Genomic DNA, 27,361 nt, shown 5'->3' with positions numbered 1-27,361 from the left:
CTCCATTTAGCAATGATTTTAAAATAAAGGAACACGACTCCTGCAAGAGAAGTCAAAATGGATAAAAATTGCAATATGATTTAGAATGATCCACAAAGAAACTACATATTAAGTTTCAGCTTGATATGTGACAGAGAAAGAAAATTCGAAACAGGAAACCCCGAACGAACAGACGGACGGACGTACATACATCGCTGTACCATGATACGTCCCGTCTAAAGACGAGCAAATATGAAAAGTAGAAACTTTTAAATCAATGTCTACTTCTCCACTATTTTTATCTGACCGAATCCATGTCACTACATCGCTACTGGATTAAATATACCACTACCAGATTGAAATAAATTGCTACCAGATATTGCCCCGGTACTGGAATGTGAATTTAGTGCTGAATTTAAATAAATCTTAGCGTATATCTACAATACTGTAAAATTTGTTTGAATATATTTAAATATTGTTATTTTGAAAAAAAGATCGCATAATATCAACACAGACCAGGAATTTAATGTCAATTGAATGAGAAACTTCACCTATCGTTTAAGATAAAGGTAATATATCAACTGATAAAATTGCACACGCCATTCCAGTGGAATTTCAGATATATCGGTATTTTGACTGTGAAATGGTATTGAACTTTCTCAATGGGAAATTGCTGCTGCAAGAGAGCCGACCTATCGGTATGTACAATATATATATCATATAAATATTTTGAATACATGTGCTTGTATACTTATTTTAACTTGTTGTGTAGGCCACCCAAGTTAGGTATGAAAACTACAAGTGGGTGCTTTAATTTTAAATATAACTTGTTAGCGATATCCACTTTTTAGCGATATCAACAGCCTTGCTATAATGCACTCAACGATTGTGTTACAATGCTCCCCCATATTAGGAAATATGACGCTAGGCAGATTTTATTCTGAAATGGAAAACACAGAGGCGATTAATTTTTCATCTTATCGTTGATCTAATATAGAAGAAGGCGAAAATAACGACCAGATATCAATCTCATAACTCTTATCTCATCTCATCTCATTCCTCTGACCGATGGTCCTAGAGGAGACAGCGGACGACTTGAAGGCCACGGAGCGCCAACCAGGTATATCTTCTGCCTATCTGATCACGGTGGGGCTGTCCGTTGGAATCCACTAATTTATGTTGTCCATCCAGCTCTTCGCTTGTTGTCCGCGTCTGCGATCATCTTCCAAGGTCCCCCGTAGGTTGCTGTAGCGAGTGATATGTCGAAACCATGTCAGCTTCCTCCTTTTCACAAGCGCTAAGAGAGATTCTTGCGGACCTGCCTGTGATGTTATTTGGGTATGAACGAACTCACTGGTCTTGTGTTCTCTGCAGGATATGACTAGCAGTCGTCTGAACTGAAACACTTGGTCTTAAATGTTTGGACTCTTCTGGTCGTTTCAGCTATCATGGCCCAGATCTCGCAGCGGTAGAGATGGACGGACACTTTGTAAAGTGCAATTTTTGTTAGGAAGGTGATGTATTTACTTCTCAAGATCTTGTCGAATTTTGGCATGTGTAAGCTTTGTCTTAATTTCGGTGGTGGGGTGGCCGTTCTTTGTGAGTGTGGCGCCAATGTATTTGAAAGCGTCTACCTCGAGCTGTTGACCGTTTATGGTGATTTTTGCAGAGGTGTTGTTCGCGCTGTTGACCATGGCCTTGCTCTTTTCACTGCTGTCATCCATGACATAAGCCCCTGATCTGCTTACCAGTCTGTTAGTGGTCTTGCAATTCACTGTTGCTGTCCCCCATTTGTTCGATGTCTTCGGCAAGACGTAGGTTGTTGATCGTTTGCCCATCGATGAGATTGTGGACAAAAGTCATCTAGTGTTTCTTTCATGATGTTTTTCAGAAAGAGATTGAACAGGACTAGAGAGAGTAAGCATCCTTGACGGACTCCGACCGTAGTCTTAAACTACTCTCCGATGTTACATGTACTGTGAAGGAGGACTGCGCTGCTGGCAGATTTGTATAGTGACTAGATGGCTTGGATCATTCCCTCTTCGATGCCGAAGCCTCTCAAAACATGCCAAAGTCCTTTGAGCCACACTCTATCGAAGGCTTTTCTAAAGCCTATGAAATTGTGGTATAGTTCTTTTTGATGTTGTAGGTGTTTTTCCATTATAATGCAGCAGTTGGAAATATGTTCGACAGTTCTTCAATGTGCCTTAAATCCCACTTGTTTTTCTGTCAGATGTTCTTCGATTTCTTCTTGAGTCTGTTGAGAATAACTCTTAACATGATCTTACTGGTATGGCTAATGAGGCTGATTTTCCTGTATTTGTGACATTGTCGAAGGTTTCTATTCTAGGGGAGGGGGATAATAAGTGATCTCGTCTATTCTTCTGGCCACTGTTTGGTCTCCCAGATACTCAGAGATAGCGATGTTACAGTGACTAGGTCACTTCCCCATGCAGAAGTGACCGATCATATTCATTTCATTTTGTATAAAAATTGCAATAATACATAGTACATAGTTTTGACCAATAACAATAATACATAGTTTTGACCAATTATTTTGATATTTAGGACTTCTTACACCACAACGTTCCATAACCTGATTTGAACTACGTTGCTATTCATATCAATCAAGAAGGAAATATTTAACTAGCATCAATTGCAAGTGCAGGTGTCCCGAACGCATATTGAGCTACTAAATCAACTTTCATATTTCGTTTACTTTTAGACATAACGGAAGGTAAAATATGACTTTAAAGATATGAAATCTTTGTAGAATCTAATACCGGTACAGATAAAACAGCTACTTTATTATCACCAATAATCGCTGAACAAGTCAGGAATTTGTAGAGAGAATTCTGTATTCGGATCAGCAGGCGAGGAATTTGTAGAGAGAATTCTGTATTCGGATCAGCAGGCGAAGAATTTGTAGAGAGAATTCTGTATTCGGATCAGCAGGCGACTGCAGAGTACTTGGCAACCCCCATTAAAAGTCGTCTACATTCTTTTGGTGAAATTAAATCTGAAATGATTTATTGTTTATGATTTTACACTATATTGGCAATATTTCAGCCATTTTACAACAGGAAAAAGATAACCTATAGAAAACAGATTAAATTACATTCGTGTACATGTACGACCAGTATGAATCATTTGGCGTAATCTAAAGTAGCATCAACTCGCAAATATGTCTGAAGAAAATGATGTAATCTCATAATTTTTTGTATAGCATATCAGATTAATTTTGAATTCTCCAATTCTAATATTTAAAAGTGAAAATCTGCCAATGATTTTTAATTTCTTTTTATTTTCAACAACTCTGGTGATATTTAGAATTGTCAAACTTTCTTCAACAACATGAACTACACTTTGACATTATTACATGTGTCTTATATCCATCATTACATGTGTCTTATATCCATCATTACATGTGTCTTATATCTATCATTACATGTGTCTTATATCTACCATTACATGTGTCTTATATCCATCATTACATGTGTCTTATATCTATCATTACATGTGTCTTATATCTATCATTACATGTGTCTTATATCTACCATTACATGTGTCTTATATCTATCATTACATGTGTCTTATATCTACCATTACACGTGTCTTATATCCATCATTACATGTGTCTTATATCTATCATTACATGTGTCTTATATCCATCATTACATGTGTCTTATATCCATCATTACATGTGTCTTATATCCATCATTACATGTGTCTTATATCCATCATTACATGTGTCTTATATCCATCATTACATGTGTCTTATATCTATCATTACATGTGTCTTATATCTATCATTACATGTGTCTTATATCCACCATTACATGTGTGTTATATCCATCATTACATGTGTCTTATATCCACCATTACATGTGTCTTATATCCATCATTACATGTGTCTTATATCCATCATTACATGCGTCTTATATCCATCATTACATGTGTCTTATATCCATCATTACATGTGTCTTATATCCATCATTACATGTGTCTTATATCCATCATTACATGTGTCTTATATCTATCATTACATCTGTCTTATATCCATCAATGTCTTATATCCATCAAATTATTGACACTACTTCGTATTGCGTTTAAATCGTCCTCACTTGAATTTCCTTTTTAAAAAATCCAGGCTTTTTCTACAATAAAAAGTAATGCTTTTTTCGTACGCTGACTTAAAGATTAAGCATCTTAGAAGATATCCAATACTTCGCTTTCGGCTTCTCTGAAGTCTCAAGACCCTTGTAAGTGAGAGGAAAACTTTGATTTAAAATGTACCGTCAAAGTCATAATGACTCGATTTATTTCGTTAGGGTTACTGCATAGTTTATCAATGAATACCCGATAAGGTGTACGGTCTGTAACCAAGGTAACAATCTAGCTACTGGCGGCTACGCTATATTTAAAGATTTATTTGTAGAATAGGCATGTCTAATTTGTACCTGTAGTTAATGTCAGTTGTTTAGAAATATTTATTGGAACATGTCGAAGGACTGGAAGTTACATTTTCAGCACTGGAGTACATTACTGTAAATTTTCCGTGCATCGTTCTCTCCGTCATTCACAGAATTGTCTATTTACAATCGATCACGATATGCCGGTATGTCATCATAAGTATAATGAATGTAAGGAAACGTGATCATCATTCATGAGGTATTTTTTTGGAATAGGTGTATAGCGTTTCTGTAACAAAAAACATTCACTTAAAACATTCAGGAGAAACATCCATAAAAACAAACAACAAACTGATGTGGATAATAGAGTAAAAATCCGGTGCACCTGTAAGCAATATCAGCGCTTCAAACAGCTTTTGATTTCTAAGGTTTAACACAATGACGACGCTTTACTTCGGTTTCTTTACTGTAAACGCGTTACCAGCCATCGTATTGACACCGTATAATTTATGTCTTAAAATGCTGAGAAAGGTCACCGATGCTAGTTTTTGCTGTATCATATTAGATATAAACATAAGGCAACTTGAGTATGAAATTTGTCATTTATTCAAATGACGAACTAGATAACAAACTACTAACAAGGGGATCAGACTCACAAACAATCCACTGAAAATGTCACTGAAATGAAGAAAGAAAATAAACAATGATAAGATAATTTATCTATAAAAGTCTACATCACCTACAATAAACAACAACCTTACAAAGATGCAGCAAAAAGATGGCACATAAAAAAATTGGAACATCAAAAATTGATAGGGACTAGAAAGACAATTACATGGCAGGAACGAAGGGGTGGATGGTGGGTATAAAATACAGATCACACTTTATTTGCAGCCACGTCTGCCTACAAGCAAGTCAAAATTGTAGAGTGACGCTAAGTTGGAGTCACGTGATTAATTACTGAATGCTGATTGGATAATATTATAAAGTATTGAGTTTGGGAGAATAGAAACAAATCTTAAATGAATGTTACAAAAATCACCTTGAAAACATAAAAATACGCATTTAAACCATAAATACAATTATTTTAATAATTGTTGTTTTATGTCTTAAAATGCCGAGAAAGGTCACCGATGCTAGTTTTTGCTGTATCATATTAGATATAAACATAAGGCAACTTGAGTATGAAAAATGTCATTTATTCAAATGACGAACTAGATAACATACTACTAACAAGGGGATCAGACTCACAAACAATCCACTGAAAATGTCACTGAAATGGAGAAAGAAAATAAACAATGACAAAATAATTCAATATGTCTGATCCCCCAAATTTATCTATAAAAGTCTACATCAACTGCAATAAAAACAACCTTACAAAGATGCAGCAAAAAATGGCACATCAAGAAATTGGCCATAAGATGAGATTAACAGATCATAATTCCTAATCACGTGTAATACATGTAATTGAGACTGACGCTTCTTTATTCTCTTGTTCCTTGCATGAAACGCATCTCGCAGCTTAACCCGCTCAAAAAGATCTCTATAGGTGAAGATAAGGAACATGTGATCGTTATAACGATCTGGTTTGCCAATACATATCATTTTGTTGAATGTTGTGACATTTGTTACCAATTGTTAGGCCGTTCTTTATACATGGATTGGAACTACGAATTACTCCGTTTACGTGATTGAGATATAGGGCTCATGACGGGTGTCACCGGTCGACAGGGGATATTTGCTCCTCCTCGGCACATGATCCCACCTCTGGTACATCCAGGAAACGTGTTTGCTCAACGCTCTATTTTGTATTGTTTACAGGAGTTATGAGATGGTTCACTGATCGTTATCTTTACCTTTCATGTTATTATACATTGAATCCAGGGTCCCTGTTTGCCCAACTCTCAATTTTGTATTCGTAATTGGAGTTCCATCTTCTTCTCCGTATGGTCAGTTTTTAAATCGAGGCAGGTTATTGAAACACAAGTTGATGCTCAAGAGGTTTCAACAGTCTCGTTTAATGTCAGCAATTTGCAAATTCTGTAACATAAACAACAAATGCAGGTGATGAGATATTTTTTTCTCATGTAAAGGCTTTTCAATAAACTCTGCCTCATAAGAATATAGAACAGGTCAGCTAATACATGAGAGAAATTCGTGTCCATGGGGATTCCAACAAACTCTTGGAAGGCCTCATCACCAAACAACTACAAAGATATTGCCATCCTCTGATGACCAGTTATATCACTTTTTACGATAGGGCTTCATTTAAGATTATTTATCATCTTAACCGCATGATGATTCATTCGTTTATTCATGATCTATATCTGGACCTGAATATTCCTCATCTTTACAGCTTCCAGGGGTGCAACATATGCTGCTTTCCTCATTGGTTGACCTCATAATTTTTTTTTGCAATTTTCAACTTATCTGCTTCTACTAATCATTGGAGTTCTTGAAGACCTTAAATCACCTTTCGCGTGAGCTGATTTTGAAGGTGACATGTTTGCTTAATGATTCTATAGAAAGGTTGCCAATTGTTTTGGAGTTTGCGTTGGCGTTGATTGTTAAAGTAGAAACTCTTCGTTTTTAACCTTTTTTATGTCTGCATACCTTACTTGTTTACGCTTGTATTCCTTCATTATGTGTTTAGTTAAGGTAAAGGTCTTGTGTTGTTGTTTTAAAGCATTGTCACCTATGTACATAAGATATTGTTGATTGGTAGAACTACATCTCGATTGTAAACGAGAAAGACAGAAGAATGAAAACTTAATTCATTTAATGGCAGGAAATGTTTTGTTCAAATGGATATCTCAAATCATGAGATTATCCTCTAATTTCTTAACCATAGCATTATGACATATTCTGTGAAATCTTTCGACCTGGGCAGGAAGAGGTCTTGCATAAGATCCTGATATCCAAGTTAATTCTAGCAAAGGGGGTAAGGTGATATATCAGTTTCCCGTGAAGTAATTCAAACTATTCAAGGAACAAGTTATACACTTAGTAACATGATCATAGTTTTCCTTGTATAGGCCAGTAATATTCTTTCCCAATGACATCAGAAGTTTTGTCAAGTAAACAATGGTTGTTGTCGTTATGATATAACTTCAAATATGTAAGTCTATCAAGAGATGGAACACATAACCTCAGTTTTGGTTTATGTTTGGTACTGGAGAAAAATATTTCACATCAATAATCATGTGTTTTGCTAGTACTTATTTTTCTGCTCGTTCTTGTTGAATTTTATGACACAAATTTCTAATTTCTGAATCAATGTCTTGTTCTTTACCATATCTATGCCCCTAAACTCTGAAAATCTCTCCTGAAAAGTGACATATCTATTGATTCAACATCTACGCTTTGTAACGGAATGAGTTTTGCTACCTTCCAAATAACAAGAATTAAGTAAACAATCAAACAATATTTACAAAAGAAAGAAAGATAGGTGATTGATAGAGAAACAAACCACAGAAACACTTTCGCAAACATTCCACTCACCTAGGAAAAAGAGTAATATTTACAATAATAGGAAATCAGTACCTATATATATATATATATATATATATATATATATAAAGCACTAAATAATCACAACTAGGTACTGAAAATTTTCGCCCCAGCCCGGGGTCGAACCAGCGACGTACGGCACCCACCGCCTAGCAAGATTGTCAAACCAGTGCGCAAGTCCACTCGGCCACAACGACTTAGGGAAGTTTTCAGTACCTAGTTGTGATTATTTAGTGCTTTATATATTAATTAATTGATTTTCACATGTATCGTTTAGATCCTAGGAGTAAACGTAAGGTTGGGTGTTATAATTGTTTGTTTGTGCTTTATATATATATATATATATATATATATATATATATATATACATAGTTTCTCTAACTAACATGGAATTTCTTGAACGAATGCAAATATTAGTCCGCGTTGACAATGTACCCGTATGCTTACATGACGGGTCTGCTGGGAAAGACCCAGACGCTAATGTTCGAACTTCACTGAAATATTTCTGATAGGTATGGGCGTTAATGGTATACCTGTGATTTTTACACGCTTGAGAAATCTTCGGGTATCATCTGGAAGGAATATATAAAGTTAATTTCTAGTGCCTTGCCACTGATGACTGGTTCTTCTTCGGATTTCTTACTTTGTTGTATACCCTCTTCATCATGTCTACGCGATAATAAATTTGCGCACGTATTTTTAAGTCCGGCTATATTTTCTATGCGACAGTCAAATCCGAATACACTGAGGGCTTATAACTGTATTTTCGTTTTTTCATAGGATAATCCAGCAAATATGTCATCACCTACGTCAGATTATGCAAATAATGATCTTATTGTAGTAAAGCTTGATATATTGCAAACGCATCTTTTTCATCTGTGGACCAACGTTTTTGCGCATTTGAAAGTTTATACAATGGAAAATGAATTGGTTTTTCGTTTTTGACCCCTGATCGAATTTGATAGGAATTTTCAACGATTGTTGTATCTGAAGCGTCTGCATAAAGTACAAATGCGGGTGTGACCGGTCGACGGGAGATGCTTACTCTTCTTAGGCTCCTGATCCCACCTCTGGTATATTCATGGATTCGTGTTTGCCAAACTCTCTATTTTGTATTGTTTGGAGGAGTTATGAGATAGATCACTGTTCTTTATCTTTATCTTTCATCTTAAGATTTATGCAGCACAATTGTCTAAAACCTGCAGCATTATGAAAAACATCAAGTGCAAATATGCTCAAAATGTTATTTGTGAATATTATTTCAGAAGTTAGCTGGATTTGAAATTTAGACTCAAGTCTATTCTCAGTTTATGGTCTTGATGCCAGGTGATATTTTCTATTTAATTTGAAGTCAAATACAAAAATTACTCTTAATTCTGAGGTTAGAGGTCGAAGCCACAGATATTTCATATTCATTACAGCTCTAGCAGTAATGCTTAAAATGAAATATTTGCATGTTTCAAGATAGAATGGGGAAAATCTGTTTCAAAACTCAATTTCTTTCAACTTAGGATATCATGTTTCTGTTAGATACATATGTCTATGTTGCACGTATGATCTTCATTTGTAAAAGCACAACAACTTGTTATATAATGAAATACTTGAAAATTGCGAGACCGTCTACTAAAACATGTAAAATTTACCACATGATATCTCATCTTTAAATGTTACTATAATTCAACAATTCCATGTTTGAGAATTCAAGTGTTACAGTCACTCTGTCTATGGCAAGTGCGCGTGAACATGACGGTTTGTTTTAGGTTGTTGGACATCAGTCAATCGGAAAGCTCGTAATTTTTTTTATCATATATACTAAAAAAGTTTATAAAGGTTGAGGACTTTATACCTAGTTTTTATTCTATTTTCAGGGAAATCCGCATTCTGTACGTGTGTCACAATGTGGCGTGGTAAGTAATTGATGTACATTGTATCTTCATAGAAGTTTTTTCTTTCAGTATTCTTCCCATGGGGATCTAGATTAGAATAGGTACTCAGTAGCTCTTGCTTGTCGAAGGAGGTAACTAAATGCGGCGGTCCTTCGGATGAAACCACAAAAACCGAGGCCCTGTGTCACGACAGGTATGGCACTATAAAGATCCCTCCCTGTCCAAATGCCGTAAATGCCGAGGTTAGGCCTAAATGTTGCAGCCCTTCACCGGCGATGGTACATGTATTATTACAATGATTTGTATAAGATACTTTGAATTACCAATTTCAAAATTAGTATTTATCAAAATGATTCTAAAATGAGAATTTATTTTCCATTTGGTATTGATATATTTGTCTGTATGGTATCTGAAATGTGTTGTGTGGTGGATTTTATCGACTTTGTCAGATTTCCTAATGTCTCTTCGCATCCCTTGTCGAAATGGACAATATTATTTGCCAAGCTCAATATCTATATGAGAGGACTTTTACTAAATGAACACAAAACCCTCAAACTTGGCCTACCTTCGAAGACTGATGGCTCTGAACATAGTGAAACAATGCTGAATCAGCTATTTTTTTGGCGTACCCATAATAAAACATCGGTAGTCGATTATGATAAAATATCTTCACCTCATGTTTAATTTGATTTATAGCATAGAAAACATATTTTTTTAACGTTTGTCCAGAATCGTTTATCTAGATTTTGGGTATCAAAAATAGCTGAAAAGCTGTATTTAAGCGTGATAATTGAGACCAATATGCCTTAAATAGGTGGCGCTGTATAAAAAGAATATGTATGGATATTTCATTGAAACGTTTTGTAAATGGAGGTAGCACCCATAGGTGTTTTTCCATGCAAAGTATCACAAGGATTGGTTACACGTACTTATGAACTGTTTTATATGGCTTTATCTGAGACAAGTACTTAACAGAAATTGAAAAGTAACTGCATGGTCTTTTTCTATTTTCAATGACAATGAATAAACCGATGTTACAAATAATCGTTAAATACGGCGTCGGTAGTGTACCGATTTGCTACGGAGTGTTAATCATATTTTCAAACATGTAGGTGGAACAGTAGACATTATTCTTCATCAGGTGCTTCCAGGAGGAGGACTCCGTGAGCTTTACCAAGCCAGTGGAGGCGATTATGGTGGAAACCAAGTTAATAAAAGATTTCTGGAATTTATCGCTGAGCTATTCGGGGAAGACGTAATTGAAGTCGTAAAACAAAAACACCCGTCTGACTAGGTTGAAATCCACAATAATTTTGAGCAAAAGAAGAAAACAAGTACAAAATTTGACTATCAAGACAAATTTGTTATCAGGTTTCCTTTTACATTTAGTAAGGAATACACATTATTGAAGAATACCGATTTCCAACAGAGGATCCAAAACTTGGGTTATGATGGTCAAGTTCAAATGAAGAGAGATAAAATGATCTTGACATGTAAACTTTTCAAGTCTTTCTTTGAATTTTCCTTATCGGGGATCAAAAAATGCATCGAACACGTTTTGGAGGATGGACACAATACAAATACGATCATGTTTGTGGGCGGATTTGCTGAATCACCTTATTTGATTGATATGCTGAGGAAATATTTCTGTAACTATAAGGTCTTGGTACCGGAGGATCCCTCACTCGTTGTCCTGCGGGGGGCTGTGTTGTTCGGGTTTGATCCAACAAAAATCCAATCAAGAATATGTAGATATACGTACGGTATCGCTAACCAGAGACCGTTTATAGATGGTAAAGACAAGAACAAGAAGAGAAGAACGTACGAAGGTCGTTTTTACTGTGATGATGTTTTTGATAAACATGTTGAAATTGGAGAAATGCTTCAACTCGGAAAATTTCAAGAACCTAAAGATTACCATCCACTGAATGCCGACCAAGTAAATATTACGCTAGAACTGTATGCATCAACGGAAAAAGATCCAATATATGTCGACGATCCATCTTGTCACCTAGTTGGTGTGCTGGAAATACAAATCCAAGAGCGAAAACCCGGCGAAGACGGTACGGTGCTAGTCAGTGTCAACTTTAGTGGAACTGAACTTGAAATAAAAGCTTGTGAAAAAAGGACTGGGAAGGTCACCACATCAACATGCAATTTCCTTGGATGATCACCGGGTTGCAATTAGATATCTTTTGGAAATATATTTGTCTGTGAATGAAAATGTTCCTGGTGTTTAATACTTGTAATTTCCATTAATGGGACTCTTCAAATTAAAGGTGCGTAAAGTCGTGCTACCGAGACATTAGGTATATGTAATATGACCTCGATTACGTATTATAATCGACAGCAACCCACAACACTGATCAAAATTTTAAAGTAAGGAATTGATTATTCTGACAAGAAAAATGATGAAGTTGTTAAACTATATGGAGGAGCACTTGTACTGAATTCGCCAAATGATAAAGCACCAGTCGCAAGAACAACTGTGACGGGAGAAACCTATGCACATCCAACAAAAGAACTTTTCTTGCAAATAATGAAAGTTGGCTTTTAATGTTATTCTGTCAGACTATGAAGATATTTTATTGTATCATACAATTAGCACATGCTCTTATTACATGGACGTTGTAAGTGTATATGTAACCATCCCTTCTCCTTTTCAAAATAAATCATCCATCGATCACATTGCATTTTACGTTTATAACAATAATTAACACAACTGATGCGTTTCCGAAATCTATTTACTGTATTTCAAAAATTACAAAACAATCGATGGAATTAGGATAGAAAACCGAGTTCTGAAATTTTTGTAATAGGTGTGACGGGGTTAAATCACATGAGTTTTGGGATATTAGTGTTTTACGTTTTAAAACATGCAATGTGAGGAGTGGCTATTCTTTTAAAAATATACCATGGTTTTGAGAAAAGAGAGAGGGGAGTAACGCTATCAACGTTTTGTTTATGCCCCAGTAATCTCGAACTTGCTCGCGAGACTTGTGATCTTTATCGTACAACACCTGCTGTACCACTCAGTTCGAAGGACCGCCCCAATTAGTCATCTCTTATGACAAGCAAGGGGTACTGAGAACCTATTCTTAGCCGGATCTCCACGGGATTCAAGACGTTTCGAAGACACACTCCAAAAATCAAAGAAAAAAAAGAGTGAAAAAATATCTGCAATGACATGATATCTTCATGATAGATCGGTCACTAATTTCGTATTCAAAATTTCTGCAGTTGTGTAGTTGCATATTCAAGCAATGGACAGCAAGTCGATCTATAAATAATTTTAAAAATCCCACCGAGTAATGCATATCACTGATGTAAGCATATTATGCAAAACCAAAAATAAAATAAAATAAATAAATAATAAAACGTTATTCAATGCACAATTTTAAAGTTTGGAACCTAATGTACTTAGATGTGCAACTTTACTAAGGATTTAATTAGTCTTTGCAAAAAAAGTGCAAACAGGGGAACGTTTTCATTAAATCTTACTATTTTTGTAAAAATTCATGATGACACACTTGGGCTTCGAATCCTTCGGGCCTCGAACAATTCTTTCTCTCACAGAATGGACAGTTTTCGGACTTTATCCTCTACGTAAAATGTGTTTGAATATGATATTGTATAATTCTTTTTTCAAACAAACGAGAGAAGAAAAATTGCATAATGTCAACACTGATACCGATGATAATGTCAGTTGAATGATGATTTGAGATAAAGACGTGTATCAACTGATAAAATTACACACGTACTTCCTGTAAAAAGTTTAGTATGTCGGTATTATGACAGTGAAGTGGTATTGAACTTTCACAATGGGAAATTGCTGCTCCAAGAAAGTACGTACAATGTTATAAATATTTTGAAACGTAGAACCCATATGCATGTACATGTATACAATATCCTTACTTATAACTAAGCCACCCTAAAAGGTTTTTTTTTTTCATTTTGAATTTTTATTGATAAAAGGAAATTAATCAACATACATCATGTAGAGGTAATGATAGAATTATAATAATATTGTCTCGTCTACATATCTTTACACAAATTTTATTTTATTAAAAATATCAACTCTGCTAAGACGTTTCTGGTCTACATTATAGCTCTTCTGGACAGTGTTTGAGGGCGAATGAAAAATATCGTTATTAAAATCTATATCCATAACAGGTAACAACTCTATCAAAACATTCAAACTTTGGACATTTGATCCGTCTATTCATTGAACGCGGGAAATATAACGCAATTGATGTGAACAATGCATCGTGAAGTCAAATTCAGCGTAGGTGTATAGCAAATTTACAAACATAGGAGACATTGTACAATCGCGTTAATCGAGGAGTGATTATAATTAAGAAAATATTATCTATATGCTTTTACGGATTTCATGTAACATATCAGAACGACGTGAACTAATGTTGACGAGATTCACAATGGGGAAATACAGGGGCTTAAACAATCATATCATAAATAAACATTTCTAAAAAGAAAATATAGAAAACTAATGAAAAATTAAACCATACCTATGGAACACAAAAAGTTTGGTCCAAATGGCGTCGATTCGAATAAAAGCACACGGACATGTATTTCTCCATATTGAATCTCGTGTACCTAAGTTCAAGTCGTTCTGAGATGTTACATAAAATCCGTAAAAAGCATGTAGATCGGATTCGGGTATCATTGACCTGTCGGGAGATAGTGAACATTTTTTTTATCCAATTAAATAATTCGATACTGTATCGATAACGGCAAGTGCGATTTTATTTTCTTAATCATGTAAAACTCATACAGTACCAATTTTGATGCACCAGATGCGCATATCGACAAATAATGTCTCTTCAGTGATGCTGAACCGAAATTTTTGAAATCCGAAATATCAGTAAACTTGTAGGCCCTAAGAGCTATTTTAGGGAAAAACAGAGTGCCAAAAAAGTGGAGTCAAATTCGTCTAAGAATAAGAGCTATGCATGAGGGAGATAATCCTTAATTTTGAAATGAATTTCTAAATTTTATCACAGCAATTAAATATACATCCGTATTTTCAAGCTAGTAACGAAGTACTTGGCTACTGGGCTGTATATTTAATCATAGTATGATTGATTTAATATAGTTTAACGTCCCTCTCGAGAATATTTCACTCACATGGATACGTCACCACTGCCGGTGAATGGCTGCAAAATTTCGGCCTATGCTCGTCGCTTACGGCCTTTGAGCAGGGAGGGATCTTTATCGTGCCACACATGCTGTGACACGGTACCTCGGTTTTTGCGATCTCATCCGAAGGACCGCCCCATTTAGTCGCATTCTATGACAAGCAAGGGGTAACGAGGACCTATTCTAACCTGGATCCACACGGAATTAATCATAGTATGTCCTACGGCGTGACCCTGTTTGAGGGCGAAGTAAAACGTATTGACATTAGTAGTATTAATAGCTATATCCATAACAGGACAAAAAATATCCCGACGTTAGCACCTAACGTGTGAGGATAGAACTCTATCAAAGCATTCTAACTTTAGGCATTTGATCCGCCTATTCATTGAACGCTGGAAATATAACACAATACGGAACTTTCGGGATGTGCCGGAACGACCGATAAGACTTAATGTTTATACACCGCGGTCACGTGATAGTAAGCAATTGTAGGGCAAAGTTGACATCGATACAACTGGTGTTTCTCTAGCAGACGGTCCGCAAGAGCTATGCGCAGTCCCACAATGATGCTTCAAGTCACTATTGGTGCTTAGTACCTGGGTGTAGAAAAAGACACGTATCCTTGGATGGAAGGAGTGAAGTTTTACCGATATCCTCAAGATATTCCCTAGATTTATTTTCCTCGCCAACACACATAATTTTATCAAATGCATTTTCTCATAAATGATTGTAGTGATTCCTTTCTTTGAAAATAGCATTTTGATGCAGTAATTTGATAGCAATTGAAGTATCCCATGCTTGTTTACTTAGTTGTTATTGTAATCCGGAAGTGACATGCCCTACAATTATGTTTAACACGCGATAAAAGTCAGAGTCGATCCTTATCTCGAAAGTCCGGTATTGATGTAAACAGTGTATTGTGACGTCATATTCACCATCGGAGTTTAGCATTTACAAACATAAGGAGACATGATACAATCGCGTTAATCGAGTGTTGATCATATATGATTAAGAGAATATGATTTACAAGTTTTACGGATTTTATGTAACATCTCAGACCGACGTGAACTAGGGTAGTCGAGATTCAAAATCGACGCCATTTGGACCACAATTGTCATGTTCCATAGGTATTGTTTAATATTTCATTAGTTTTCTATATTTTCCTTTTAAACATGTATATACATGTACGTGTTACCTACATGTACACTGTATAGGGAGAAGGGTTCACCCTATATTACTTTTTGTGATCTATCACAGATAACTTGTAAACCATTGTAGAAGATTACCAGACATACCATACAAATAGTCACGATATCAAATGTCGATATTGTTATTGCTGCACCCATAGATAAAACGTGTAGCGTTTGTTTACAAATAATAACAGACAAAAATCAAAGTACTGAAAAGCGCTCAGCTGACTTACTGAATTATGTCTGTAATGTTAATGAGCAGGAACAACAGAAGAAGTTCACGCATTATTCTTTATTTACGCACAATTAAGTTATATATTTTCTGTAAGGAAATAAATATGGATGGGAAATAATGTCATAAAACTTTTTACCATGTTGAAATATAAACTGTATATGACGTTGTTAAATACAATGGTCACCATCATAATTCTGGTCCAAACCGCAACCAAAACCCTGTCCTTGGATCATGAGATTTATAATTTTGGTAAAGGACAACTGCTCCTTTTAAATATCAATCTAATCAGAATTTAGTATCAATAGCATGAAAGGTGAAGATAACGAACAGTGATCAATCTCCTATAAGCAATACAAAATAGATAGTTGGGCAAACACGGATCCCTGGACACACCAGGGGTGGAATCAAGTGCCTAGGAGGAGTAAGCATTCCCTGTCGACCGGTCACACCCGCCGTGAGTCCTATATCCTGATTTAAGACGATGTTATTGAAATGTGTTACACATAAACACTATATATCCAGTTTGGCCCCACCCTGGAGTTAAAACCTCTATCCCCAATCCTCATGAAATTTACAATTTTGGTAAAGGCATACCTGCTCTAGCTCTACCTGACTATGCACCGATTTTTTTTTATTACAGATGTGATGTTGTAGAAAAGAATACTTTTGTAAAGTAGTCAAGATTTGGCAGTGCTTGAAAATTTGAAAGCAATTTTAATGGTAGTTTTCGGTTGAAAGAGTTCAATTGTTATCACACAACGGACGCTGATCAATTAAAATAGAAAGAAATGGAAACTTTCAAGCCTAACATTATTCACAACAACTAATACCTAATAAAAAAAACTTACTACTGTGTTCTAGTTTAATATTGTATGAAACCAGTTTAGAATACAACTAAAATGGACTAGCCAATAGTGTGATACATTTACATGCATGTACATATATGTCAAACAAGAAAGAAAGGAAAAACAAGCAAATGGACAAGAATACACTTAACTACATATGCCAAGTAACAAGTGCCATAGATATTTATGTCAAAACACATCAACATAATGATGAAGGTTTATGAAACACTTTACATCCATTTCATCACCTTACCAGAAATCATTTACATGTATTCATAAACATGCATCTGTATGACTTGTACTACAGAGTCCAGTGCACAATTACCTGCATATAGCAATCAAAACATGAAAGTCGAATTATTTTTTGTAATTTTGAAATTGATTTCAATTCAAAATCGGGTTGGAGAGAATGTGAATCCAAATAAGCCAGATAAATACATGTACAATTGAAAGCAAAACGTATGAAGTTATTAAAAAGAGATGTTCATTATACATGTGTAATATTGATATCTTTAAAACTTAATACTGTATTATCAACAAGAGTGAAAAAAACCTTATTTTTAACATGAAAGTTAGTGCAAGAGGATATACCAAATCTAATATAATAAATTAGACTAACATATATGTGCATGGATTCACATTTAGGCATTATAGTGATTGTTTGTTGATACGTAAATCTTAAAAACAACAAAAAAGAAGAAGAAAAAACCCTAAGATTTTGTACACAAGTACATTATACACTGTACTCATCAACATGTGTGTATTATACTCCTTGTGTAAAAGCCCATATTCATATTGCAAAGTAAACTCGCTTGTTTGTCTTGGGTCTGAATGAGACACAATACACATTATTATTGTTTGAATTTGATACAAAAAAAGAAAGTTCTTTTTTATGAAGATGCAAATAACTTAACCACAAAGCATAAAATTCACTGCTTGTGTAGGAGTTTTGATGTTAAAAAAAAAACATAACAGAAGTGACTCGCAATAAGCATAACTTACTTACAACATGCAAATGGATATAAATTTCCCTTTATACACATGCTTAATAATTCATCACTTGATATGTCAGTACCCCCAACACTTCTATGCATGGAGTGTATGAATCGTGTCTTGGAAGATATACATCAGAATTATAAGGTTCAAATGAAGAAGTACTCGTAAGTACTCGTAAGTATAATCCTTTTGCATTATCAAAACCTCTGATATTTACAGTTAATTACCTATGAAGCACTATAAACTGTGGGACGGACAACTCTGGAATAGGCATTTTTCCAGAATTGAGCACCCCTTTCCGCTTTCCGCTATAAACTCGAGTTATATACCAATCTGTAGGGTTTCTTCGAACACAATAAACCTATTAACACTTTTATCAAAATTTTGAGATATTTAAGGTATAAATCCCATGGGGTTTTGTGTTTTTAAAAATCCTACGAAACTTCCATGGGATTCTCTAAAAACAAAGCCTAGATGTAAAATATTCCAGAAACATGTTGGTGAAATAAAAATGCAGAGTATGGTTGTTGTTTACAGATAGACGAGTCGTATGGTGTTGTATTTTGATATACCTAAGAATGGTGTTGTATTGCGAACAAGAAGTAAAACTCCTGGTTTACTTTTGGTGTATTTTGCATGTATCTACTGTAACGGTTGGAATATTCATTATATATTCATTCATATAACTCTTTTCAAGTAATTATTGAATAGATTGGGTATTCAGTATTACACTATATGTTGCACTGATAATATCTTGAATTTATTTTGTGAAATTCAGAATTTCCCACACATAACAAATTGTTTAATGTAAAATTTATTTACCCACACACAGCATAGGTGTCGTTAACTACCTGATACAGCAGACGTATATGTTTTAAAATTTTCCAAAATTATGTAATATCATATGTATTTTCACCAAGCCCGATGGTCGAGATGTATATTGTACTGTGAGGGTAAAAAAACATTGTATTGGCCGAGAAAATGTTAATAACATATTTTGCTTTATCATACGATTAATAGTTCAGAACAACGAAAATGGCTACTAGAGCTTACGAAACAATTGTTACTACAGTTATAATAGAAGTAACCCCTTTTCATAGATTACATGTATAGTGCAAGATGAATAGTCAAAAGTGAATAAAGACGTGAGTTTCATTGAGTGTCCAAAAATGAAATTTAACAGATCGTATCAATTTTGAAATTCCCAGATTTATTTTGGTGCAATGTCGGAGAAATTGATGTTATATAGACATCTCTGTCTAGGGCATGTAGGCGTGAACATAACGTTCTGTTATCCCGAGTATGCTGGGTATTAATGAGTTAATCGGAAAGCTCTTTATTATTCGACCATAGAATGAAAGGGTTTATAAAGGATGAAGACTTCTTACCTATGTATTCTATTTTCAGGAAAATCCGTATACTGTACGTGTGTCAGCAGTTGGCGTGGTAAGTAATATCAAAAGTGGTCTCTTCCCAGGTACATTGTATCTGGGTTCTATCTTCCACCAACAAAAACTGGGCACCACCAAATAACTAGAAAATTGTTGTGTGGCGAAAAACAGCAAAACAATCAATCAATCAAAGGTAAAGATAACGAACAGTGATCAATTTCATAAGCAATGCAAAATAGTGAGTAAGGAAAACACGAACCCCTGGATATACCAGAGGTGGGATCAGGTGCCTAGGAGGAGTAAGCATCCCCTGTCGACCGGTCACACCCGCCTTGAGCTCTATATCTTAATCAGGTAAACGAAGTTATCCGTAGTCAAAATCAGTGTACCAAGAACAGCCTAACAATCGGTATGAAACACGTCATACAGCATTTGACCCAATGATAGGTTGTATTGGCAAACTAGATCGTTATAACGACAGCAGAATTTGCGAAATGCTTACTTTAAACGATTGATTGAATATTGTTTAACGGAACGTTAAACAATATTCAATCAATCGTTTAATATTTCACTCACATAGAGACGTCACCACTGCCAGTGAAGGGCTACAAAATTTAGGACTATGCTCGGCGCTTATGGCAATTGAGCAGGGAGGGATCTTTATCGTGCCACACCTGCTGTGAGACACGACCTCGGTTTTTGCAGTCTCATCCGAAGGACAGCCCTATTTAGTCGGCTCTTACGACAAGCAAGGGGTACTGAGGACCTATTCTAACCCGGATCCCACAGGAGTACTTTGAATGAGTCTGTTGAAACCTCTGCACAATCAGCTTGCTTGTAAGTAGCTTGCCTCTAATTAAAAACTGACCATACGCAGAACAAGCTCTTGCGTATCGAATCAGTTGAGAGATACAAACTGAAACTGTTTTTATTTGATTTAACGCCTAATTTTACACAAAGTATTCAATGGCGTTGTACATGTATAATATAAAAAGCTTTAAAAGAATAAACAATATGTATACATGCAAACACACTCTACATATACTAAACTAAAAACACGTACATTAAAACTGTCTAAACAAATGTGTTTTCAATTTGGCTTTAAAAGTATGTAAAGATTTGGACTGTCTTATTTCAGCCGATAAATGGTTCCACAGTCTCGGACTAATGGTTCCGAAACTTCTATCACTGAAAGTTGTACGCCTGTTAAAAGGAACAATGTAGCAATTCTCATAAGATTGAGCGGAGCGCAACTTTTTATTTGGTACCTGTTTCGTTAAAAGTTCTGTTAAATACAATGGCGCTTCGCCCACATGACACTTATACATGAAGGTCAATAATTTAAATGATATTCTAGAGTCGATAGGTAACCAATGTAGGTCAATGAGAGCATCCCTAGAGCTGTCAAATTTCTTACGATTTAATACCAGTTTCGCACCCATGTTTTGTATTCTTTGCATTTTACATATTTCAGTCTGTGCTATGCCGTATAAAATCACATTACAATAGTCCAAATGAGAAATTACTAAAGATAAAACCAAACTTTCTGTAGCTTCCTTTGTCAAATATTTGCGAATATTTTTAATCCTAAGATAATTGATCATAGCTGTTCGGCATTTCCTTTTATATGTTCCTTAAAATTGAGAGTTTCATCCAAATATGCGCCTAAGTAGAATACAAACACCATACGCAGGTGTAATGGAATATTGCTACATAAATATGGGAGGTTGACTTTAATACAATATCTAAGTATGAAGCAGAAGTGGCGGACTCTGTGGTGTCTTTTATTTTGAGTTCATAGGGATGTATCAAATCGAGATCTGAATGAAAAGTATTATTGTTAATAGATAACACGTCCTCGATATATCTAAATGTCGAATTGAAGGCCGTAGCAAGAAATATATTATCAATATTTGTCAGCATATAAATCTATTTTCAGGAAAATCCGTATACAGAACTTAACTCACCAGGTGGCGTGGTGAGTGAATGAATCTCTCTGATTTCTTTCTTTCATATGAAAGGTGATATGTACATGTATTATCAATATTTGGAAGAACATCAATCAATTAACCAATTATCATGTTATTCTTGTAGAACTCTGAAGAGATTTATGCAGAGATACTAGAAACAAATGTGACAGTAAGTATCAGTTTAGACTAACTAACGAATCGATATTTACAGAAGTGATCAACGGAAGGGAATATTAAAATGAACTACGTACATGTCTTTTGTGTATCAAAATATCATACTTTGATTCAGATTCAGCGTCTTGGTCGGTATCCAGTTATAGCAGCCATAGATTTTGGAACAACATACAGCGGTTATGCGTTCGCCATGAATAGTTCGGACACAAAAATACAACTACCAACGTGGGCAGGTAGTGAAACAATGACCAACAAAGCACCCACTGCTGTTCTATTTAAACCAGACAAGTCCTTCTTCAAGTTTGGACATGACGCTATAACGTACATGGAAGACAACCCAGATGGAGAAGATTTAGATTTTTTTTATTTTTTCCATGATTTCAAAATGTTGTTATATCGAACAGAGGTATGTACGTAACATTTCATATCTAGGTGATATTGTATACACATTCTATGGTCATTATAACGATCTAGTTTGCCAATACAACCTACATGTATCATTGGGTCAAATGTTGTCTGACGTGTTTTATACCGATTGTTAAACCGTTCTTAACACACTGATTTTGACTACGAATAACTCCGTTTACCTGATCAATATATAGAGCTTTGACGGATGTGACCGGTCGACAGGCGATGTTTACTCCTCATAGGCACCTGATCTCACTTCTTGGTGTGTCAAGGGGTCAATGTTTGCCCCAACTCTCTATTTTGTATTGCATATAGGAGTTATGAGATTGATCACTGTTCGATATATTTACCTTTCATACATGTATGCTGCATTGATGAATAAACTTCCTTGCAATTTTATTTCGTGCTCACCCGCAAAATTCAATTTAGGTTGGTATATATAATTTTATTTGTTTTTGTTTTCTCGACTTTTACTCTATACAATTTAAAATAGTAGTATATAAAAATCATTTTAATTTGATATGGTTTCTTCCATGTTAGGTTCATTTCGTCTTTGTAGAATTTATCCTTAAACACCAAAATACAGGACGTAACTGGTCAGAAATATTTGCCGGCGATTGTTGTTTTTTCAAGCGTCATTAGATACTTCACAGACCATTTGATATCAAATTTGTTTAATCGTTTTGGTGGATCCTCTTTGGAGATGACTGATATATTTTGGGTAATAACTGTACCTGCCATTTGGAGTCTAAAAGCTAAATACTTCATGCGGGAGGCTGCTGAACAGGTAAATCATTATGGTATAAACTATCTTATTTATGTTAGTTCAAATGGTGAAATCGTTGAAATGCTTACTCGTATTGTTTTATATGAATTCAAAATGCTTGTTAAATAGGCTGGAATACCTGTCAAACAACTAGCAATAGCACTGGAACCGGAAGCGGCTAGTGTGCTATGTCGCACCGTCGAAGTGTACGTCTCATCAAATGATGGAATGGAAGGCGTTAAAAAATCTCCCTGTTCGATACCAGACAATTCAACGTATCTTGTCATCGATATTGGAGGTATATTAATATTAGGTGCTATTGATGTTATGTGAAAAGTTCATACATTTTGAATAGAATTTGTAAAAATAGTAGATGTGAAAGATGGAGATCTACGAAAGATCAATTTTGATACTGTTAATATAAATTGAAAACTAACTGCAATTTCGTTTTTTCTATATTTAATGAGAATCAATAGACTTATGTTACAATATTTAATGAGAATCAATATACTGATGTTACAAATGCAAGGTGAAGATAACGAACAGTGATCAATCTCATAACTCCTACAAGCAATACAAAATAGATAGTTGGGCAAACACGGACCCCTGGACACACCAGAGGTGGGATCATGTACCTAGGAGGAGTAAGCATCCCCTGTTGACCGGTCACACCCGCCGTGAGCCCCATATCCTGATCAGGTAAACGGGGTTATCCTCAGTCAAAATCAGTGTGCCAAGAACGGCTTAACAATCGGTATGAAACACGTCAGACAGCATTTGACCCAATGTGAGGTTGTATTGACGAACTAGATCGTTATAACGACCATAGAATTTGCGAAATGCTTACTTCAATCGAGACTGTTGAAATCCCTGTACCATCAACTTGTTTGTCAGTAGCTTACCTCGATTTAAAAACTGACTATACCCAGAACAAGCTCTTGCATATCGAATCAGTTGAGATATATAAACACCATATGCAGGTGATAATGGAATATTGCTACACAAATATGGGAAGTTGACGATGGAGAAGGTGAAATCATCCCGTTTGTCATACAGTTGAGTTGTCAGTTTGCCGTTAATGTCTACTTTTAGTAAAATATCTAAGTATGAAGCAGAAGTGGACGACTCTGTGGTGTCCTTTATTTCGAGCTCACAGGGATATATCAATAATTCCTCGATAGTCTACCGATTTGCTACGGAGCGTATATAACATTTTCAATCATGTAGGTGGAACAGTAGACATTACTCTTCACCAGGTGCGTCCAGGAAGAGGACTCCGTGAGCTTTACCAAGCCAGTGGAGGCGATTATGGTGGGAACCAAGTTAATAAAAGATTTCTGGAATTTATCACTAAACTATTCGGGGAAGAAGTCATTGAAGCCGTGAAACAAAAACACCCGTCCGACTGGGTTGAAATCCACAATAATTTTGAGCACAAGAAGAGAGCAAGTACAAAATTTGACGATCAAGACAAAATTGTTATCAGGTTTCCTGTTACATTTGATCAGGCGTACAAATCATTGATGAATACCAATTTCCAAGAGAGGATCAAACGCATGGGTTATGAGGGTCAAATTACACTTAAGAAAGATAAATTGATCTTGACATGTAAAATTTTCAAGTCTTTCTTTGAATTTTCCTTATCGGGGATCAAAAAATGCATCGAACGCGTTTTGGAGCATGGACACAATACAAATACGATCATGTTTGTGGGCGGATTTGCTGAATCACCTTATTTGATTGATATGCTGAGGAAATATTTCTGTAACTATAAGGTCCTGGTACCGGAGGATCCCTCACTCGTAGTCCTGCGGGGGGCTGTGTTGTTCGGGTTTGATCCAACAATAATTCAATCAAGAATATGTAGATACACGTACGGCATCGCTAACCAGAGACCGTTTATAGATGGTAAAGACAAGATCGAAAAGAGAAGAAAGCACAACGGTGGATATTACTGTGATGATGTTTTTGATAAACATGTTGAAATTGGAGAAATGCTAGAATTCGGAAAATTTCAAGAACCTAAAGATTATCATCCACTGAATGCCGAACAAGTGAATGTCATGCTAGAACTGTATGCATCAACGGAAAAAGATCCAATATATGTCGACGATCCATCTTGTCACCTAGTCGGTGTGATGGAGATAGAAGTCCAAGAGCGAAAACCCGGTGAAGACGGCACCGTGCTAGTTAGTGTCAACTTTAGTGGAACTGAACTTGAAATAAAAGCTTACGAAAAAAGGACTGGGAATGTTACCACATCGGCATGCAATTTCCTTGGATAAAAACAGGGATACCATAAAATTTATTTCATATCTTATATTTGTCTGTGAATGAAATGTTCCTGATGTTTAATTCCAACCTGAATGTATGTCCAATTTTCGAAGAAGAATCCAGTCCGTCTGTAAAATATTAGATACTTTCACTAATGTCAAGGAAAGGAATTAGTACGATGTAACAACATCTTTATAATCCTTTATCTCAGTATCAATAAAATATATTTATGCTCTCCATTTTTATAAGAATATAAAATACTATTCGAAGAAACCGGTTGTCTCATGTCCCGCAGCTTTGTTATTTTTCTTGACAATTAACAATAGAATACATATTGTTGGTTGAAAATTGTCATTTATTAATGACGATTGAAGAAGATGACAACTAATTTACAACCCCTATAATAGGGAGATCCCCGAGTATCAAAACTACAACTCAGACAACCTAAACAAGAATGACATTGGGATCTCCCTAATTTTTATAAATCTTCATCAATACAAACATGATAAAATAGAAAAATAAGATGGCACCTTAAAATGTTGCCACACAACACAAATATAGTAGCAGGTACAAAACAATCCGTAAAAACTGATACACAGTAAGATGAAATGGCACACATTAGATTTAAATCAAGGTGGTGAGATTGGGGTAGTGGAGGGGAAAATTTTCCTCTATAATCACATAAAAAATAATGCTTCTTTTCACTTGGACAGCTACAAAGGCATGATCACGTGACACTCAATCATCATTTCATTGGTTGCTGACGACGATGGATAAAAATATGTCTCCATATCAGCTAAAATGATTGGTTATGACTACTGATGACATAACGTGTAGAATAGATACACGTCCTTCACTTGTGATCAAGAAACTAAACAAGATGGTTGCATAACAAAGACTACATAACATGATACATGTATGTACATCAGATTGTGATGACTAGACAAATTAGCCAAGTGTTAAAAATGATCACATAAAACATATTATTTGAAAAATAATATTTCATCAACATTTAACTTATGCCGATCATTATGCATTTGTTCAAAATGTCCAAACTAGAAAGTCTTTTAAAATATTATGTAGGTTTAGGACGTCCCTAACATCATTTTAGCTAGACAAAACAAAAACCCGAACCAAAAACACCATAAGAAAAACACCTTCTGCATAATGATGCATCGATCGTCAATTTCGTATTCAGAATTCAAAATTCCACAGTTATGATGTTACTAATGCAAGCAAAGAAAGACCAGTACATCTATATGTAAGAAATATTATATCTCTCTATTACCGCCGAGTAATTCGTGTCACGGTGGATGTATGCCTATAATACAAAACTGAAAAATTTGAAACGTAATTTAGTGCATATTATTATTATTACAATGTATTATGTTTCTTCAGACAAAGCATCAGACAAATTACAAATCTTAATCATATACATTGTAAAATACATGAATAATGTCAATTAGGAATCACAAATGAATTTTTGGCACATTGCTGTCATATCTACGCAATAGCACTGCAGATATTATCACAGCTATAGCCACCAACAACATCATTATCAAAATACATGCTTATCACAGTACCAGGTCTTATCACAGACAATATGAATTATATACTTTAAATCAATCTTTACCTAGGATAACCCATGAAAATCTTGGTTATTTCCAATGGGGTCCTAAGATGTTTTAAGTTGATTATAAATTATGTATGCCTAAGACAGCATAGACAAAAATAAGATTAAACATACGGATGTATATTTAATTGCTGTAATAAAATTTAGAAATTCATTTCAAAATTAAGGATTATCTCCCTCAGGCATAGCTCTTCTCCTTAAACGAAGTTGACTCCACTTTTTTTGGCACACTGTTTTTTGCCCATAATAACTCTAAAACTTCATTTTGAATTCGGATTTCAAACATTTCGGTTGAGCATCACTGAAGAGACATGATTTGTCGAAATGCGCATCTGGTGCATCAAAATTGGTACCGTATAAGTTTTACATTATGACCCCTGGGTCGAGGCCTCTGCTGGTGGACTGTTAGTCCCCGAGGGTCTCTACAGTCCAGTAGCTAAGTACTTTATTACTAACTTGAAATTACGGATGTATATTTAATTGCTGTAATAAAATTTAGAAATTCATTTCAAAATTAAGGATTATCTCCCTCAGG

At 35.3% G+C, this 27,361-nt stretch overlaps 1 protein-coding gene across 2 annotated transcripts; it reads left to right on the top strand.

Annotated features, from left to right (window-relative positions):
• Nucleotides 1-564: 564 nt before the first annotated feature.
• Nucleotides 565-25,428, top strand: LOC125681446 (heat shock 70 kDa protein 12A-like). Of its 2 annotated transcripts, XM_056157096.1 has the most exons (9): nt 565-677; nt 9,770-9,808; nt 19,618-19,656; nt 21,541-21,579; nt 21,696-21,740; nt 21,861-22,151; nt 22,713-22,940; nt 23,049-23,217; nt 24,147-25,428. In XM_056157096.1, the coding sequence occupies exons 1-9, from the start codon at nt 642-644 to the stop codon at nt 25,202-25,204; spliced, it is 1,944 nt and encodes a 647-aa protein (XP_056013071.1). In that variant the 5' UTR covers nt 565-641; the 3' UTR covers nt 25,205-25,428. The 2 variants fall into 2 exon arrangements, with proteins under 2 accessions (XP_056013071.1, XP_048777505.2); XM_048921548.2 differs by lacking the exons at nt 565-677; nt 9,770-9,808 and adding an exon at nt 13,031-13,632.
• The last annotated feature ends 1,933 nt before the right edge of the window (nt 25,429-27,361 follow it).

This window comes from Ostrea edulis, chromosome 2 (genome assembly GCF_947568905.1).
Source record: "Ostrea edulis chromosome 2, xbOstEdul1.1, whole genome shotgun sequence".
Classification (NCBI taxonomy): Eukaryota; Metazoa; Mollusca; class Bivalvia; order Ostreida; family Ostreidae; genus Ostrea; species Ostrea edulis.
Note: the sequence above shows the minus strand (reverse complement) of the source record. Positions and strands in the feature narration are given on the sequence as shown.